The sequence below is a fragment of the Quercus lobata genome, chromosome 1 (genome assembly GCF_001633185.2).
Source record: "Quercus lobata isolate SW786 chromosome 1, ValleyOak3.0 Primary Assembly, whole genome shotgun sequence".
Lineage (NCBI taxonomy): Eukaryota > Viridiplantae > Streptophyta > Magnoliopsida > Fagales > Fagaceae > Quercus > Quercus lobata.
Genome location: NC_044904.1, coordinates 19,941,269 through 19,961,546, shown reverse-complemented (window position 1 = coordinate 19,961,546; position 20,278 = coordinate 19,941,269). Strand labels below are relative to the sequence as shown.

Sequence of the window (20,278 nt, the reverse complement as noted above, 5' to 3'; positions counted from 1 at the left end):
ATGAATATTGCTGCTCCAAATATTGAAAATGCTGGACCTTTCACTCGTGCATGTGGATGGCACAAGCTATTGCCTAATAAGATAGTCGAGATGGCAAAGAAGATTAAGAAACTGGGACAAGATGATCCACGGAGAATTATCCATTCGCTAAAAGTAGGACTGGCTCTCACATTGGTTTCCTTATTCTACTACATCCAACCACTCTATGATCGTATTGGCGAAAATTCAATATGGGCTGTCATAACAGTCATTCTTGTCTTTGAGTTTTCTGTTGGTAAGCTTGCAACTTATTTACCATGATGTATATAAACCAATTCACGGTATAACAGCTTCAAAATTGGAACTAACAATTCCATTTGCAACGTTTTTCTTTTTGATTTTTTTCCCAATTTTCTGTAGGAGCAACTCTGGGAAAAGGCTTAAACAGGATGCTAGCAACGTTGTCAGCTGGTGCTCTAGGTGTTGGAGTTCATCACCTAGCAACTCTCTTTGGTGAGAAAGGAGAACCCATTGTACTTGGATTCTTCGTCGCTATGATAGGTAACATGTTACAGACAGATTGTGATAATTTAATGTTATAGTTCAAATTCAAACTCATTAGAGGTATAATGCATATATGCAGCTGCAACGATAACATTTGTGAGATTCTTTCCCACAATGAAGGCGAGGTATGATTATGGGCTGCTCATATTCATATTGACTTTTTCTTTAGTATCTGTTTCGGGTTACCGAGAAGATAAGGTGCTACATATGGCCCATCAGAGGGTAACCACAATCATCATGGGTAGCTTTATCGCTATTCTTACATGCATCTGTATACGACCCGTTTGGATTGGAGAGGAACTTCAAAATCTAATAGCTAACAACATTGAAAAGCTTGGGAATTTCTTACAAGGTATATATTTCATGCCCCATATATAAAAATCATGGACACTCCAAAACTCTATTCATTTTTCTGTTGGACAAATCCATTTCATATATGTCAAGAAAAGAACACTCTTACATATGTGTCCATAATGTATTGGGAGGAAAAAACATATTTATGTTTTTAAAGATTTAAACAATTTTTATTTATTAATTTTGAAAACTTAGAATAAACAAAAAATATTTCTATAAATAAATAAATATACCTATTAATTATTTTTTGTAAACCGATTCATGTCCTAATTCTTCGAGAATTACCTTGTGACTATGTCACATGTCCTGTTCGTGACCTTAGTATATAATTCCTTTCCATTCTCTCTTCTTTTTCCTTTTTTTTTCCCCCTTCTTCTCTTCTTGTTTAATTTCTCAACAGTTGGGTTTTTTCTTTTTCTTTTTTCTTTTTTTCTTTTGCTGTGGAGAATCAATATTAACCAATACAAACTTATAGGATTTGGGAGTGAATTCTTCAAAATTTCAGAAGATAGGCAGCCCTTGAGTAATATAGCATTTATTCAAGGATATAAAAGCCTTCTCACTTCGAAAAACAATGAAGAAACTATGGTGAGTATAAATTTGTCACCCTAGCCCTCTTGTTTTCACCTCAAAAAAAAAACAAAAAAAAACAAAAAAACAAAAAAATGAAGTTATTTGAATTCCATGGTTACTTGACTTTTTTTTCTTCAATTTTTTGTAATTATTTTTTAATTTTCAGGCTAATCTAGCAAGATGGGAAATGTGGCACCATCGTTTTGGGCTCTTTCATCCTTGGAAACAATATGTTAAAATTGGAACCCTAACTTGGCAATGCGCCTACAAAATTGAAGCTCTTAACAACTACCTTAACTCTGAGATTCAAGTAAATCAGCAATACTCAAATTTTTAATGGATAATTTATTTCACACAAGTCATTATGTATAGAAAACTCTTCTGCAAAGATTATGTAGAAACAATTATGTATACTCTTTTTTTTAATCTTTTCTTTATTGCTGAAGTGTATACTCTCTCTCTCTCTCTCTCTCTCTCTGTCACACACACACATATATATATATATATATATATATGATTTTCTATTATTTATTTTGGTTTTGACCTCCCTCTAACACAAGGGCGGAGGGAGGGGGCTGGGTAGACCATTTAAAGATTACCACCTCCCCCCCCCCAAAAAAAAAAAAGTTTCCCTTCATATTTTAATTTTCAATAACAGTACCTAATTACAAATAAGTCCACATATATTCCAAATAGTGTAAAAAAATTGTTAATCTTTTGGTGTTGGTTCTTATTTATATATGATTGCAATGATTGCAAGAGTAAACTTATTTTCACTTGTAGATATTTTTATTCGCTATCTGTTAAAGTCATTATAATATATTATGAATTTTTTTATATGATAATGAATTATTGTTGATTGTTTTCTTAGGCATCATGTATCACATTAAATTTATGAAATGATAATTATATATTTATTTCTATTCTTTAATTGAAAATATTTTTGTTTATTTTTAAAAAAAAAAAAAATGACAAAACTTTCACAAATATTTTTAATAACTCATTAGGTAGAGTTAATTCACTTACCTATGTTTTGCCATCCTCACAGACGCTTAATGAGTTCGGACGCAAAATTCAAGAGCCAAGCACAAAAATCTGCTCAGAATCTGGAAAAGCTCTTAGGGAATTAGCATCAGCAGTCAAAAAAATGAACCAACCAACATCAGTTAATGCACACATTGAAAACTCAAAAACCGCTATTGAAAATCTGAAATTCATGCTTGATACATACCATTTGGAAGATGCTGATCTCCAAGAGATCATGCCATCTGCAGAAGTTGCTTTAACTCTAATTGATATTGTACCATGCATCGTGAAGATTGCCGATGCAGTTCAAGAATTAGCGTCCCTTGCACATTTCAAGACTCCGGCCACAAGAGTGTCACCATAACAGCCATATGTATGTGCTCCATTGATCAGAGAATTGCTGCCACTTTCTGATGGTTTATATTCGATCTGTTGCAGTTAGTGGATTTTTCTATTAAGTCCAACTCGGGAACAAGAATAATATTGTCTTTTGATAATATAAGAAGCTCGATCTAATCCTTCAGCTGTGAAATGCTCATCTTGAGGGAAGTGTTACTGTTAGTATAATAATGGTAATAAAAACTGAACAAGAAAAAGATAATGGATAGAATTTGTGTCAATAAATGTGTAGTTTTTCTCAAGGATTGGGGAATGTTATGGACTTGCCTTTGTTTTGTATGTCACTTCATACCATAAGATTTTTTTTCTTCATAACAAATACACTCGTATGATATCCTAATGGGTGGTCAAGATTTGTCTCCCCGGACCTGTTTGATAAATCTCTTAAAAAATAACATTTTCTTAAGAAAGTTGAAGGTTTGATGTTGACTGCATGCATTTTGTACAATGAAAAATTGGAGTAGGAAACCAAAAAGTTTATTTCCACACACTTTGTTACATACATTAACACAATTTATGTACGAGTCAAGTTATTATTGAATTGTTTTTTTTTCACCAAATACTAGAGAATCAGTTATGTAATCTAACTTGTGAAAAATCTTTGGTAAAATGAGTTGTAGGAAACAGTAGCTGTTAATTCTGGACTACATTAATTTCATTCCGTCCATGCATCCTTCATGCACGTATGTACGCATGGCAGCCATGAATTTGAATGTCCTAATATATGGTTCTTATTTTTGACCTTAAGGCCATGTTTTCCGACTCAAAATTTGTATAACATCTGTGCCTAAATGTTTTTTTTTTTTTCTTCGATAAGCACAAACCTAAACGTTTGATGACATTGGTTGTTACCTATTTTGACCAATAAAGTCCTTCAAGTTAAGGACCAATTAGATTTCCATGTGCTCTCCGCCACTCTGTCGGTAGACTCCGTACTACCACATTTCCCTGTACACTACCGCGTTTCTTTATTCACATTGTTCATAAAAAATTGTGATATGCGTGTTCTCCAAAATTTTTGAAATTCTCATTTAAGGTGTGTTTAGATACCGTTTATTTTATTGAAAATTGAAAATACTGTAACAAAATAATTTTTAAATATGTGAATAATACTGTCAGACTCATTTTTAATGAAAGTTTTGTTAAAAAAAGAGATTTGTGGATTTCGTGAACAGTGCACGGAACCCACTAGAAAAGCCAACAACCACAGTAACACGCGGGAAAAAAAAAAAAAAGTAAACGCAGACGCAATAAGCTAGATTTTCATCAATACCCAAACGGGTAGTTAAGCTCTTTAAAATGTTAACTAAACTTAATTATTTTAGGCTTCCCCCAATTAAAAATTATGAACTACTTAGAGGAAAAAATCTTTAAATTTCTTAGCAATTTTCAAAGATTTAGATAATTCCTTAAGAAGAGTTTCACAGGCATCAATATGATCAACAGAAACAATAGTGTTCTTTTTATTCAAATCATCACAATCAAAAACAGTAAGACACTTACAATTATCCATGATAATAAGGATCAAGGATTGATCAACTCTTAGATCAAAAGATCTAACACAAGAGCTGCCCACTCTGATACCACTTGTACATTTTTAGATCCTTTAAAACACAGTTAGATTAACCTAGTTAATTAGTTAAGAGATTACTTAGTCAAATTATCAAATCTAGGTTAATACAAATAAATCATATCATTGAAAGTGCGGAAAATAAATAACACAACGATATGATAACTTAGGAAAACCAAACCGGTAAAAAATCTGGAGAGGATTTAACCTAACTATCCTTAAGGTAAAACGAATCCACTATGAAAGAATTGAAGTTTACACAATAGCGACTTAGACCACTAACATCCTATTGCTACCTCGAGTAGGAAATTTACTACCACGACCACGTGACAGCTCCGATTCCACAGACTACTTCTTTCTTGGATTCACAGCAAGCACAAGCACTCTCGCTTGTGTATCTTTAAACTCTTGAAGCAGTAACTGAATTAATCACCAAGTTCTTGACATAAATCTTGATTCTTGATAACCCTAAGTATATGTTGAAAGTTCAAATAGTGTATAAAACACCTTGAACGTTTAGACCCCCAATTTACAAATTACCAATTCAAGCTTATTATCAAACAATATATGTGTGGAAAATGAACATAAGCTTATAAGAAAATTGATAAACAATCTAAACCAAATAAAATCACATTCACAGCAAAAATTAAATGGCAAAGATTAAGGAAAGAGAGATACAAACACAAGGACAACACAATGATGTGTTATCGAAGAGGAAACTGAAGCCCTCGGCATAAAACCTCTCCGCCACCCTCCAAGCAGTAAATAATCCACTAAAAAATGAAGTTAGGATACATGAACAGCAGAAGACCCACCAAGTCTAATCTACCCAGTGTACCTAAGCCCTCCAAGCTTCTTGCTCCAACGAGTTTACGCCGAACCTTTGTCTTCTTTAGCTTACTGTATTCCGCTATAACCCATAGCATCAACCAATATCAATTGGTCCCTTCCTAATTGCTTCACTAGCACCAAATAGCCTTCTCACAGATATTGGTATGGTGAGAAAATGTTTTGACTAATGTACCTCTCAAGAATAAAACAATGGAGAGGGTAAGAGTTGAGGAATTTGAAGAGTCACTTATGTAAAGATTGTGGATGAGTCAATCTTGTTTTTCTCTAGGGTTTCTCTTTCAAAATTCTCTTTGGAAGCTCTCAATATTTCGTGGGTATAAGAAGTATTTATACTGGAGTGAGAAAGGAATACGAAGAGTTAGTTTTTCCATAACAGAGTGGACTGGCGACTTGATCTCACGACTTGACTAAGTCGCGAGTCCAAGCCGCGAGCTAATTGAATGGCCAATATGGATTTTTTGTCCTGTAGTGCTACAGCTGGCATGACGATTTAGGTTCTCTGCATGCTTCACTCGTATGCATCTTCTGGTGGCTTGCAAGCTGTGAGCCACCCACGAGATTTAGCTGTAAGTCCCTGCTTTACTGCACAATCTTGAGTATTTCTCCACACTCTCTCACACACTACCCTTACATGATTCCCACCTAAACATAGGGTTACTAATTGCTAAATTACAAGCAAATTTGGTACGGAATAAAGCCAATAAGATGGTTGATTAAATTCAACCTTATATATGTGAAGGCAAACAACTTTAGATTTCACAAGAGGTTCACATACACAACATAAACAACATTAGAGAGCTTTTGGATACAAAACTCTAGATCTACAAAAGAGACACAAGATGCACTCTAATCACTCTAAAAGCTAATAAAAACGTCATTAGGGTTTCCTTTATATACTAGGAGTGTTTTACTTGAAACCCAATATGTTTGGTAGAGTTTGGGCTGAATTAGAATTCTGCAAAAAAATAAATCTGCATGTGATTCGATCGATCGAGTCTTATAGATTTAGTTCAATAAATTATGCACTCACTCAATTTCAATTTTACAAATAAAAATAATTTGAGCAAGCCTAAACCTAGACTCTATGTTTTGATCATGGTTTGCCAACATAATACAAATTGAAGTTCTAATACATTAGTTCCTAAAGTCTTAGAACCTAACAGTTTGAAATAGTGTTGTAATATTTCATTTAGTATTTATAATAAAATGACTTTTGAAGATTCATAGTATCATATTAAATAACAATACATGATAATAATGTGTTTAAGACTTTTTAAATGAATATACATGAATTTGATGGTCAAATGGTTAAATTTATCTAGAATTTTGTATTGCAATTGGTTCTTAATGAATTTAATTGTTTCAATCCCTTAACATTAACACTTTAAAGTTAATGTTAGTGTTTAATTAGGTCCATTGAACTCCTCTCTCAGTCCCCTAACAATTCACAGCATTAGAAAGTGGCCAACCATTCGGATCCCAAGAACGTAAGACAAACCAGCCCAATGAATCAAACAAAAGGAAAATAAATCTAAAACATTGAATCTTAATTAAACCTCATGTTGATCTGTTCAACAACTCAACTTTTTAACTATTCAATAATGACACTTTCGAAATTGATAACCTCTTAGGTAAACTACTGATCATTAAAAACGAAGCCACCTCCCACATTAGCCTTGTTTGAATGGAGTTTGGTTAAGGCTGCTTCCAACCGTTGCAGTCAACTACTTAGACTCTTAATGTCAAGATAAATATGAGTTGTTAGAGAGAAACATCTAGATGATTGAAAAAAAAGAAAAAAAGAAAAAAAGAAAAAAAAAAGGAAGCAAAATTTGACATGACCTTGTGAAGGATGCAGGTCTAATGTAGATGCAAGATTGAATTCTATGCATGACTGCTTGAGAGTCCATGGGGATGGGGTAGTGTTTGTGTTTACGATCCAGTTGGTGTAGTGTCTGTGGCAGCATCCAGTTCCATTCACTTTCGGAATATTCCTCTTCTAAATTTGAGAATGTAACTTCTTGGAGGATACTGTGTGCACATCCTGTGTACTTTTTTTTTATTGTTTCTTAATAAAATCTCTATTACTTGTATTTCTTTATAAAAAAATCCTTATATTTTTAAAGCAAATTTACATTTTTCTTTTATTAGAGGTCATATAGAACACCTACTTCTTCCATTTCAAGAATTGGAGCCAAGCATTCTCAAAAAAAATCCATCAAAGAAATTATCCCTTTTTTTTCTATAGAGGCCAAAGGTTCTGATTGATTTACCCTGCAAAAGTGTAAAAATATGCAAAATTTACTGTACAAATGTCATAACATTAAAATTCATTTCGGGTTACAAATCCATCAACCAATTCATCATGTCGAAGAAGTCATAAGCCTATTCATGAGCAATTCATGTGGTCATAATTTCAATACTATTACTGTCTAATGAGAGATTTTATATATTGTCTATATGATATACTAAGTCACTATTCTAATTCAACTGGCCAAACAATCATCTGGGAAACACTCAATTATCGAAGATGAGATAAACCATGACAAAATCTATCCTAATAATGGTTTTGCATTGTAAAAGGCAAATGGGTATAGTTAATTTTCAACAGAATTATCAAAGAGAGCAAACCGGTGTGGTCAATTATAATCAAATGGGTACATGTATTATTATACCCTTGGCTCTGGTTCTTGTTGCCTCAGAGTGAAGCTGATTTTCTGAAATTCTATTGCTTTGAATTGCCTTCTACTACTGGGGTGGTCTAGAAAGATGACCTTTTAGCTGATGATTTTGACATATATCTTTTATGGAGATTTCTGGACATTCTTTAACAGATGTCCTAATTCTAATTGTTATATATGATATCTTATTTAAGCCAATTTGATATGTGGTCTCTTGTAAGTTGTAAAGTTGTGATTTATAACTATGTTTTATGTTGGCTTTATTCCACGACAAAAAGTGTTGTAATTGCTTTAATTTATATCCTTGTACTTTGTAGGATTTTATTGTATTGGGTTTAGTATTAAGTTGGTGAAGACTCAAGCTTAAATGAAGAACCAAGTGATTTCGTGAGAAGCTTGCAAGAAGCTAAGTCGCGAAAGAGCCACGTGAGGAGCACATGACTGGAAGCTGAAGAGTCGTGCCAGGCTGTCGTTTTCGCGAGTGTCTCGCGGGTAAGGCCTTCCCGTGAGATAGTTGCGAAACATTCTGCCTAGAGGATTTTTTAGTGTGACTTCCCTACCCTTGACCCATACTATATATACCCTCATTACCCACAAATGTAAAGGAGACCATTCAAAGAGAAAAACCCTAAATAGGTTTTCTACAACACACACACCCATCTTTTTGAGAGAGAGCTACTCATCCTTAGTGAGAAATCATTGTAGCCTCTTCTCCATTCCTCTCCCATTGTCATACTTTGAGAGGAGATTTGTACCCAAACACAACCCATGCCCATTCAGAGTGTAGAGAGTGTTTTGGAGCTTGGGAAGCTTTGGGAAATTGCCAAAAGAAGCCGGTGAGGCTTGGTAGATGCAATCGGTTGGATTGTGAGATCCGGAGAGCTAGACAAGACACGGTTCTAAGAAGCCTTGTTGGAGTAGGAGCTTGGAGAGCTTAGGTACATCGGGTAGATTAGGCTTGGAGGGTCTCTTGTTAACCCATGTATCCCAACTGATTGTATAGTGGATCAATTACCGCTTGGAGGGCGGCGGAGAGGTTTTTCGCCGAGTTCTTCGATTTCCTCTTCGATAACACTTTAGTGTGTTATCTTGTGTTTGCATTCTCTCTTCCCTTACTCTTGTGCTTTACTTTTAATGTTTGTTGTTCATGTTTATGCACTAGAGTAGTATTGGTTTATTGTGCTTCATTTACTTTTGTTTCCGCACTTAGATAAGTTAGAGTAAAAGTAATCTAGTCGTAATTTTAATTGGGGATCTAAACAACTCTTGTGTTTTTAACACATTTTCGAGCTTTCATAAGTTTTACTGCTTATTTTTAGCTGCTAATCACATTAGAAAAGGTGAGGCAGAAACCATGGTAGCTGGTGGGACTGAGGCTTCAGTCATGCCTACTGGGGTTTCTGGGTTTATAGCTAGATATTGATTTCAAATAGTAATAATGGTTTACAAAATAAAAATACAACGATTTCTTTAACATATACTATCATTAAATGAAGAATATTAAGAAATTTGAATAATTAAACTAAATCTTGTCTTTGCCATTGCAAGGTCAAAACAACATTAACTTTCTTATATTTTTTATTCAACATAAATTTCAATGAGATTGATGGCATGCTAAGCATGGCTGTAGTTTTGTACTTGCGATTACATATATGTACTTACATATTTGTATTGTAAGAATTCCAATTAAAACAAAGTAGAGATTAATTATAGTAAAAAGTTTCTCCTCTATGTGATATAAAACCAACTGAAATGTAAATGATCATAACACATCTTGAAATGGTACAGCTGAAATTCTGTGCACTTCAAACTACTTATAAAAAGCTGTCCAATACATAGTAAACACAAACACATGCAGTGCCAAACAACCAGTGCACCATTCCAAGTTTCTCCAAATCATAATCAAAACAAAAGAAGCACCCAAAAGACAAAAATCCTTAGCACCAAATCTCAACAGAAAAGCTAACATAAAATGCAAACCAAAGAATACGTTGTTAAGTTATATTAACTCAATTGATACAAACCCACAACTTAATCCACAAGTTTAATTTTTCCATATGTATTACATAATAGAAGTAAAATTATTAGGACATATGATATGCAATTACTTCTTCTTCTTCTTATTTTGGGAGCTGCCTGTGTTGTTGTTAGAAGTTTGCTTGGAGGTTCTTTTTTCTTGTAAGATCTTTCTGCACAGTAAGTGGAGAATACATTTTCAGATTGATTGTTCATTGTGCATAAATATTTAAAATTCTAATAAGGGTAACAAAAAAAAAAAAAAACATTATGAGAAAGAAAGGTTATGATCAAGCAATTAATAATGAGTTTTTGTCTTCTTACCAATTGTGTATTTCCAAAGACATCATCTATTATGTTGTCATCAGTTACATCCTTCAAGCTTGTAAGTAATTTAATATCTGAAGTACCAATAGGATCATTTGCAATAGTTTGGTCATGGCTGAACAGTGTTTCTAATTGTTTAATCTGAATGTTGTCAGCAACAACATTTCTTGAGTGTTTGTTAGACTCAGATTTAAAGACACTTGTGACAGTGTAAACTTCCCATCCCTCTTTGACATTGTAATCATCAACTTTTATTTGGAATGTATAAGATTTTCCAAGCAAGTTTTGAATTTCTTGAGGTACTTTATTTGGCTCTTGATTCTGCACAATATGATGTAAAGCCCATAAATTGTTAGTAGAATAAAAACATTAGGTTTAAGCATAAAATTGGAAGTGGTTAAGAATTTAGATTAGACACTTTTGAAGAAAGTTCCATAACAGTTTTTTGAATTATTTTTTCTGCTTCTTTATCAAAAAGAACAAAGAAGCTGTCCCAGTATGATCCTTCACTTGGATTTGTACTTTGTAACTGTAAATAATAATGAGAGAAGTTAGAAAGTGTAATAAGGTCATTTGTACATTTATAATTAAAGCAATTATCATTTGGTTTTCCTATGCAGTCATTTGAATAGTTATATAGTATAAGCAATGAAGAATTTGGTCACCTAGGCATAGGGAACTGAGATTCAGAATTGTGAGTGTTACACCAAAACATATTATTTTGTTGTTTTACTTTTTGTTTGCAATTGACATGAGATATAATTCCACCCAAATTCTGTTTCTATGTTTACAATATCAGCATGATAAGTAAAAAACCTTTCCTGCAAAATCAGTCATTCTAGTTAGTTTTAATTGAATTATAAAGATTTAGATTTGAAATAGTTCATGATAAAGAAAACCTTGACTCCTTCCACCCATTCCAATGCTTTAATTTTTGCCAATGACATTGTAGTTTGCAATATCAATTCAGATTCAGATTTTGGTTTTGGTTTTTTTGTCACATGTTGGAATAGATCGAACAATATTATCGTATTCATCCTCAATAGATCAATTAAAAAAAAAAAAAATCATTGATAATCCATTATAGAGAATTAGTAAAGTAAATGTTTATAAACATGTCAATAAACTCTAAAACCTCTGTAATGTCCAAATTGACATAAACTTTACTTGCACTTGTGGTGTTAAGATTCAGTTTGCCTTAAAAAAAAAAAAAAAAAACGTTGAAGAATTTGATATACACCATTTTTTTTTATTATTATATAAAAAGCGTTATATATACATATTCTACCTATCTTTCAGTCCCTTGGAATGCTTTTACAGTTGTTGAACTAACAATAATTATATAAGGACCTTCATCTTCTTTGAAGTCATTTTCAGTAGTTGTTTCAGCACTTTCATCCCACAATGAAATTTTTAGCTCTTTGTCCCTAATGGTACATTACAGCATTCAAAAGACATTAAAAGATTAATATAAAGTGTACATTGTCTATAATCAATGGCAGTAAAATGAAATGTTCCTTACTAAGGTAGTAGAATTTGAAGATTTCTTATATTTGTAGAGTCATTGTCAAAGTGAACTTGTTCAATGGGTCCAACATCAATAAGTTTTCCAATGATATCTACATGAGTTTGTACAGATAAAAAATATATATTTGAAGGATGAATTTTGATTAATTAAAATGGAGAAGAGGTGAAGTAAAACATGATTTACCTGTTAGGTAAGGATTGTCATTCAACTGACTGTTGATATAATCATATGTTGCAAATTCAAAGGCATGCATAGGTATGAGTTCACTTTCTTCATTGCACTCCTTAACCGAAGTTGTTAATAGGAAAATGATGTTCAGGTCATTTGAAACCGGTCTATAACCTTTATTTGTCATGATTACTTTAAAGTTTGAAATGATAAAATTTCCTCCTTCATGTAGGATGGCACCAAATTTTTGAAACACATTCTTTCTTACAATTGCATGCATTAAGTTTTTTTGTAAAAAGAAAAATGGAAGTCAAAAGTTAGTTTACATATTATATAACAAATACAACAAATAGTTGAAAGATTCAAACATTTTATTGTTGTGAAGTATAATAACCTTTCATTGATAAAGATCATGTCAAGACTGATGAAGTTATTTCCACTTCTCTAATTCACTACTTTCCACATTCTGCATATTCTCACTCTAATTCTTCATGTCTCCTTAGCATCAGATATTTGATCTAGAAAGCTATATCCTTTGGACATTGTTATACCGGATAGCTGCAATAAAATGTAAATGTATTAGAGATACTATTACAAATGATAATGGAAGTTTTACTTTAAAAACACTGTAAAATAAAACCAATATGTCTTTGTAGATCAGTAAAAGTTTACAAATAGGATATCATATACCTCTGGTAAATTGGAAAATATTTCTTTGTACACTATGTTTTTAACTAGGAATTGTGTTCGGTTCTTGTCATTTACTATCAAGATTGTAAGACCATTTCTATTAGTGACTCTAGATATTGCAACATATAACTGGCCATGAGTGAAAACAGGTTGTGGTAAAAACAGGCCTACTCTATTCAAAGATTGGCCTTGGCTTTTGTTTATTGTCATTGCAAATGAAACAAAAATTGGGAATTGTCTTTGCTTCAGAATGAGTGGCCATTTCAATGCTGTAGGGGACAAAATAATTCTTGGAATAAAGACTTTAGAGCCAATATTTGTCCCAATTATAATCTTTGCCTCAATAACCCAATCAGCAAGCTGGGTGACAATCAATCATGTTCCATTACATAACCTGCAGTTTGATTAAGGTTTCTCAATAACATTATAGGGATTCCAACTTTCAGCTTCAGCTCATGTTTTGGAATTCAAGGAAACTCAAGTGAATTCAGAAATTCAACTGGATACAACATGTCTAAATCAATAATGCTATTAGAAGTTTTGCATACTGTATCTGAGCTAAGATAGACACGTTCTTCTTCATCAACTAAAGAAAGAATCTTATCATTTATTTTGTTAACAATTTCATTTGTTGGTGCTAAAATTGCTCTCTCTTACAGGTATTGTGAGTCTTTCATCTTATCATGCATATCAGGATATGTGAGATTAATGATATCAGCTATTGGATCTCTGGTTGGTTTTATTAATAAATCCTCTGGAATCTCAATCTAGCTTTCTCCATCTACATTCTCAAATTCACCATTTCCAATCCTTAAAATCCAATTCCCAAAGTCAACAACAAATTGACCATCTTCCAAATTATTGAAATTTTGATTGAGCCTCATATTTTCTGTAAGCATAAATATCTCACAATGATTCCAAATGACAGATTTGTTTATGGTTGATGCAACAATATCTTCTCTTCTACCCTTTGGTATTAATGGCAAGATTGGTCTGAAATCTCCCCTAACAATAACTGTGATACCACCAAAAACTTTATTAGGATCAAAGTTACTGGAGAAGCGCAATAAGTCTCTCAATGTTCTATCAAGAGCCTCAAAACAATTATGATGTACCATAGGAGCTTCATCCCAAATTATCAATTTTGTAGCACAAAGCAATTTTGCCAACTGTGTTTTTTGTTTAATGTCACACACTAAATCTTCATTCACACATAATGGGATATGAAATCTTAAGTGAGCTGTATGTCCACCTAGCAGAAGGAATGATGCAATTCCTGAAGATGATACAGCTAGAACAATTTCACCACGGGATCAGAGGAAAGAAATTATTGTTTTATACACAAGTTTTGCCAATTCCACCATGGCCATACAAAAAGAACATCTTTCCTTCACCTTTCAGAACAACTTGGACAACTCAATCAAATACATATTTTTATAGAATGTTCAATTTTGTATATGATGAGGCATACTCAGCAGCCAATGCTTCCTTGTCATAACTCAATTCTTCTTCAAGGAGTTTGTTATTCCTTTCCCTAATAAGAGACATATCAGGTAAAAGCATAGGTGGATAGTCTTTCAATGACTTTCCAGCTTTAATCAAAAGTTTTTCAATTTCATATAAGGCATAACTTCTCAATTGATTTTCAGAAAGCTGAAGTTGATCAAACTGTAAGATTCTCCTCTGCCTAAATAAAATATCTTCTGAAAAATCTTTCCAATTCAATTCTCATATCTATTCTAGCTGTGAAACCTCATAAAAAAGAAGTATAGTCACAAAAAATTCTCGAACCTGTTGTCCAGTATCCCAATTTGATGCTTCTCTTATAGCATCATTCCACTCTCTATCTCCATCCAGTAGCCCAAGAGCAAAACATGCAACTTTAAAAGGACACAATTGGCCATTAACAGTTTTGATTTCATCAAAACTTGTAGCACCTTTTACAACAATTAATAGCATTCTAAGATAGAACCATTCTCCACTTAAAGGGTGTGCATAATAGATTCTACCAATGGACCGACCTGACTTTCTTCTCCTCCATTCTTTGTTTTTCTTGTCCCAAACCCATTTTGTTGGAAAGTCTTGGAAGGTTAGCTGCCTAGCATCTTCATACAGTCGATTTTCTATCATCCACTTTGTAAATATAGTTTTGTCAACTCCTAGTCTATTTACCACATTATCCAAATATTCATAATTAGAAAAAGTGACCTGATTTTCATTTTTCATATGAAAGTTCAATCTCTGAATAGCTGGTTCATGGTAATGAATCTCAAACTGGAAAATTCTCCACGATGCTTCTGATGCTGATATATATATGCAGTCAAGATATGTTTTATTTCATCTTTTTCTAATATAGATTCTATTCCATCATCTGAATTGTAGACTACATTTTCTTCCAAAATAGCAGTAACACGATCTGTGCCTTTATTAATGTACTTAAAAAGATATTTGATGGCCTTTGACCGACTACACCATTCAACATTTAAGTGCAACTGATACTTCACTAGCAAATCAATATTGTATGGGACTACATATTGATTGTCTAATTCCACACTATTTTTCAGCACAAAACGGCCATCTTCTCGTCTACTATAAGTCGGAAAGCCTTGGTCATCAATGATGGTTTCACAAACAAAATGTTTAGGGAAATGCTTGGTACAATTGTTATCAACCATGCAAGGAGAGTTTGGCCTAGCTGCACCACATGGCCCATGCATCATGAATTGCTTAACAGCTTCATGGCCAATCGAATCTTCCAAAGAATTAGGAATTTCAGCACTGATTATGCTATCAATATCTTCAGGAACTGGATATTTATCACCAGGATGCAAAAATACCAATATATGTGCATGTGGAAGACTTCTTTTTTGGAACTCAATCGTGTATACAACTTCATAAAATATAAATGAGGGAAGAAATTAAAATAAATAATGCGCAAGCATGCATGTTTCAGAAAATCATGATAATTATTCAGGGAAAAAATGTATCTTTAGTTTGTATTACCTGTAATTACTTTACCAAAATGCCGTCCTTTCTTTATGTCTTGCAAAAGTGCATCCAATTTTATTTTAAAAGCTCTTGCAACAATGTCTGGTCGATCTTCCGACTTTTGACCAGGAATCAATTCTAGGAAAGAAATGATCTCTTGCCATTTAGGATTGAATGTAAAAGTAAGGAAGAGGTCTCGATAGCCTGCCCACCGACATATTGCCATGGCATCTTGATAGTTCTGAATCATGTATCTTGGGCCACCAGTGAAAGAAGATGGTAAAACTATCCGTTTACCAATAGATGCTCGAGTTATGTCTCGTAGTACTGCATCTTTAAGCCCATTGTATATCTCAGCTCTTAGGTAGTCATGTTTTTTTTGTATCCACCTCAAACGAGTTCCTTCAATACAATAGTAAGCGTCTACAATGAATTGCTGGAAAAGTTTACCACCATAAATTAAAGTGTTGCCTTCACTAAGTCATTGTTGAATACAAAATGCATAATATTCTCTCATTATGACAGTTGAATTTTCGCTTTCATGCATTGAGCCTCTTAATCTTTTCAGTATAGCAAGAGAGAAGCCATCCTCACCATAAGGGAAAAGTAGAGGATATTGCATAGCCATAAAAGCTAGATGGATTTCACTTATACACCGGAGCTCACGATCACGATCCTCAACAATAATATCACGATACCCATTATTAAGGTCAAAATCATCCACAATAAGACCAGCAACTTCTGAGGTAGTAGGTAGATTATACTGTGAGGAATGATTGGTACGACAATTAATGAGACACAATCTCACATCTGCAATATTACATTCAGTGTAGCGATCCCTGGCCATTTTGAAAACCTTAACCAAAGCATTTTTTTCATCAAGCATATGTATTAGAGAGTTAACAATTTCGGGATCAATGCCATAATTTTCTTTATCAGATGAAATTGACCTTATCCTATGCTGCACTTTATCCTCTGTATCAAATATGTAAAGTTGAGCAAACTTTGGTTTCGATCCTTCAACTGGTAACAAAGAGCCAATTAGATGATGATTCTGTCCATTTAACCTGAAGACATAGGGACCATTTCCATCATTTACAGTTCTGTCAACTTTTTCACCCATTGATGTCATTGCAAACATTGCATTATATCACTAACGGTTGTCATGGAAATGCACAAACGAAGGGCCATTGTAATTCAGCAATTCTTCAAGAACTAGAGATGTGCATTTTAACAAAGGTAAATAAATTAGTCCTTCTAAACAGCACAATGAAAACTTTGGTTGTGATGGTCTTCTTGACTTCACATTCCTCTCTTCATACCATAGAATAGCCCACAGCTCTCACAAGTTTGTGTTGGCTTGCCAAAATTCCATCGTTCAGTGAATTTACCTATTAGAAGTAGCAATATCGAATGGGAGTTAAATAGTGTGAACAACAATGTCAAATATAAATTTCAAAGGATTTGGAAATAATCAATAAAATAGAACTTACACTTCAAGGGGACATTCGAAGTAGGAACTTCAATTTGTGTATCCTGTTGAGTCAATAAATCTATCAATCAAGAGATATGGCATGAGAATGAGGCCAGTTAAAAGAAAAGGGTACAGAACCAACAGTGAGCACAACTAAAGTAATTACCAACTAATGAGAGGAAGTAATTTTTAAAAAGAGCATAAATAATTTCTTTCGCAGGTTTTATTTAAATTTAAAGAATCTAGAACAAAATCAAGTTTTAGTTAGAATGTCAAATATATAATTGGTAGCTATTGGAACCAACTTGTTTAGCTCTACAATTAAATAGATAAATCTGAACAATTGCTAATTCAAAATAGACTTGATTTCGACTGTTTTTTCAAACATTCATATGCATGTATTTTAATTTGGATGTCCATACATATAATGAGAGAAAGAAATTTTTAAAAAGAGCATAAATATTTTCTTTCACAGGTTTTATTTAAATATAAAGAGTCTAGGACGAAATGAAGCTCTAGTTAGAATGTCAAATATTTAATTGGTAGGTATTTGAACCAACTTGAGAGTACCCTTTTGGAGTTTCTAAAAGGATTTCAATACATAGAAGAGGAACAGACAAATATTATGTGCAAATATTGCAAAACACTAGGCACCAGCTGGTTTGAACATGATGAAAGCTTTTAGATATTGACGGCTCTTAGTTAGCTAGATTCTTAGTTACTTTAAGTATGTGATTGAAACAAATAACAAACAGAAAGAGAGACTAAAACAGAGTCAAAGTGGTATTGGCACAAGATTTAATGTTTTAAAGAAAGCCGGCTAATTAGAAGGCTGACCTAGTTTTGTTTGTGAAACCATGAATAGAAATATGAAACTCATTTATCTTTGGTAAGGGAAAAGAAGATAAAAGTGTCATTAACAAAAACAAAGAAGAGGTGAAGAGGTAATTGGTAACTTACAATAGAGAGGGGTTAATGGAGAGAGTCTTATTGTTGATTTTAATGCTAGTGGGAAAGAGAAAGAAAACAGTCAACTATTTATTTATTTTAGCTAGTTAGGTAGTTGGGTTTACTGATGGAGTAATGGTACATACGCACATTGGAAAATGACAACATTCTTATTTTCAAACCTTTATTGAATCTGTTTGGAACAATTACTAATTCAAAACAAACTAGATTTCAAGTGTTTTTTCAAACATTCATCTGCATGTATTTTAATTTGGATGTCCATACATATAGTTTTAAAAGGCATGTGCACAAAAAAAAAAAATAATAATAAAAATTTAAAAGGAAAAAATTAAGTTCTATTCCATTCATTACCTGTAGGGGCAGCAACTTCGGCAAGCCTTATCACGTGGATCAAGTGCTCATTAGGAAGATCATCTACTAAATTAAGCATTATTAGTAGTGCAAAGATAGATTCCAAACAACCATTGCACGTTATTAGTATAACAAAAATCTAACCTAATATAGTATTGGATTCATGTGAAGTGCTCCCAAAGATAGTATTCGCATTATTTGGAAAAAAAATCAGTTGCCACCTCTTCTACCATCACTTCCACAGGAATATCTAATAAGTTGTCATCTATAACTTCTTTGTCACATCTTTGGAGGATTTCGTCATTCAATTGAGACAACACCAGCGTATTTTCCACATTACCAAAATCAAAATCATATCCAATAATTCCCACAATTTTTTCTGATTTCAATCTCTTAGTAGCACCATTTTTATCATGACTTTGAAAGGTATAGATACCAGAACCATACGAAATAGGAACCTCACATAGACTTCCATTGTTGGTTTTACTTTGAAGGGTAGAGGTACCAGGACCATACAAAATAGGGAACAGCAAATAGGTTGCCAGGATCCACTTCACTTCTACAACACATCTCTACTTGAGTTCGGATAGCTCTTTTTTTTATTTAAAATCAAACGTCTTTTTGACCTTCTAGCTCGTGCTTCATCCATAACTATCTTAAGTAATATACTTGTATTATCGAACCACTAACACAACATTACCGCTAAGTACTCACCATATTTGTTAGTCAATTGAAAATTTATTAACTGGTAAAATACAAAGTTCTAGTAGCTTGTGAATACCATAAAAGCAAAAATGTTAAAAGCTCTAACGAAAAGCATATTAACAATAAGTCATATAATTTACCAGTAATAATAACAACACTATTAGTAAAAAAGTAGTTGACCTTTTTCAAGAGAAAAAGCAATTATTAATACATTATCAAGGCTAAATACTAACCATATTTTTGTAATCGCAACATAAACAGGGGAAAAAAACTGACCTTTGTTAACAAAATAAGCAGTTACTATGGAAAATCATAGCTAACTACTTGCCATATTTTTTAATGACTTGAAAATTGATTGACAGGATAATAGAAAGTTTTGGTACAATTGTGACTACAGTTAAAATGAAAACATTAAAAGCTCTAATAAATAGAATATCAACAGCCTATCAAATAGTTGACCAATAATAATAAGAACGTAAACAACAAAAAAGAGCTGACCTTTGGTAAGAAAATAAGTAGTTAAAAAGTCTCGGTTCGTTGGCAACAGAATTTCCCAATTTTATGACAATCTCCTGTGGAGAAAAAAAGCACACCAAATAAGGACATAAACTGTTAAAAACATAGATGACCTTTATTAAGACAATAAGCTATTTAAAGACCCTTTATCATATAAGTTGCCAACAAATTTTTATGGTAAATCAGAATATACTATTATGCAATCAAGGGAAAATCATAGCGAAAAATGACCCTTTATTCTCTGCTAATACTCCAACACAAACAATAGTATAATCTAATATGTAATGGAAATTAAACTAAAGAGTTTTAATCTTTGGATTGTAACATAAACATAGAATCGTAAAAAAGAAGAAGTATTAAGAGAATTAGGAAGAGATTAAGGTCTAGTTAATGGATCTCTAGCAATGGAGTTATTATTGATATAAAGTCCCAGAGAAATGAAATGAGAGCGTACCAAAAGTAGAAGTAGAAGAAGAAGTAGAACCAAATGTGTTTCGAAATTCGATTTCTAAAGCATGGGCAGACAGTCCTATATGTGCAACATAAAC

The 20,278-nt window shown here is 32.9% G+C and overlaps 2 protein-coding genes across 2 annotated transcripts; one reads left to right on the top strand and one right to left on the bottom strand.

Annotated features, from left to right (window-relative positions):
• On the top strand, window positions 1–2,860 carry LOC115950523 (aluminum-activated malate transporter 8-like). The gene is made up of 6 exons (XM_031067712.1): window positions 1–274; window positions 400–540; window positions 623–895; window positions 1,373–1,485; window positions 1,637–1,780; window positions 2,519–2,860. The coding sequence occupies exons 1-6, from the start codon at window positions 1–3 to the stop codon at window positions 2,858–2,860; spliced, it is 1,287 nt and encodes a 428-aa protein (XP_030923572.1).
• A 9,666-nt stretch (window positions 2,861–12,526) lies between these two features.
• Window positions 12,527–16,838, bottom strand: LOC115950512. Its single transcript, XM_031067705.1, has 9 exons — window positions 16,239–16,838; window positions 15,731–16,151; window positions 15,115–15,533; window positions 14,749–14,935; window positions 14,519–14,664; window positions 14,199–14,410; window positions 13,513–13,810; window positions 12,728–13,087; window positions 12,527–12,595 (listed from the first exon to the last, which is right to left on the bottom strand). Exons 1-9 carry the CDS (start codon window positions 16,836–16,838, stop codon window positions 12,527–12,529), a joined length of 2,712 nt encoding a protein of 903 aa, XP_030923565.1.
• Window positions 16,839–20,278: the final 3,440 nt, after the last annotated feature.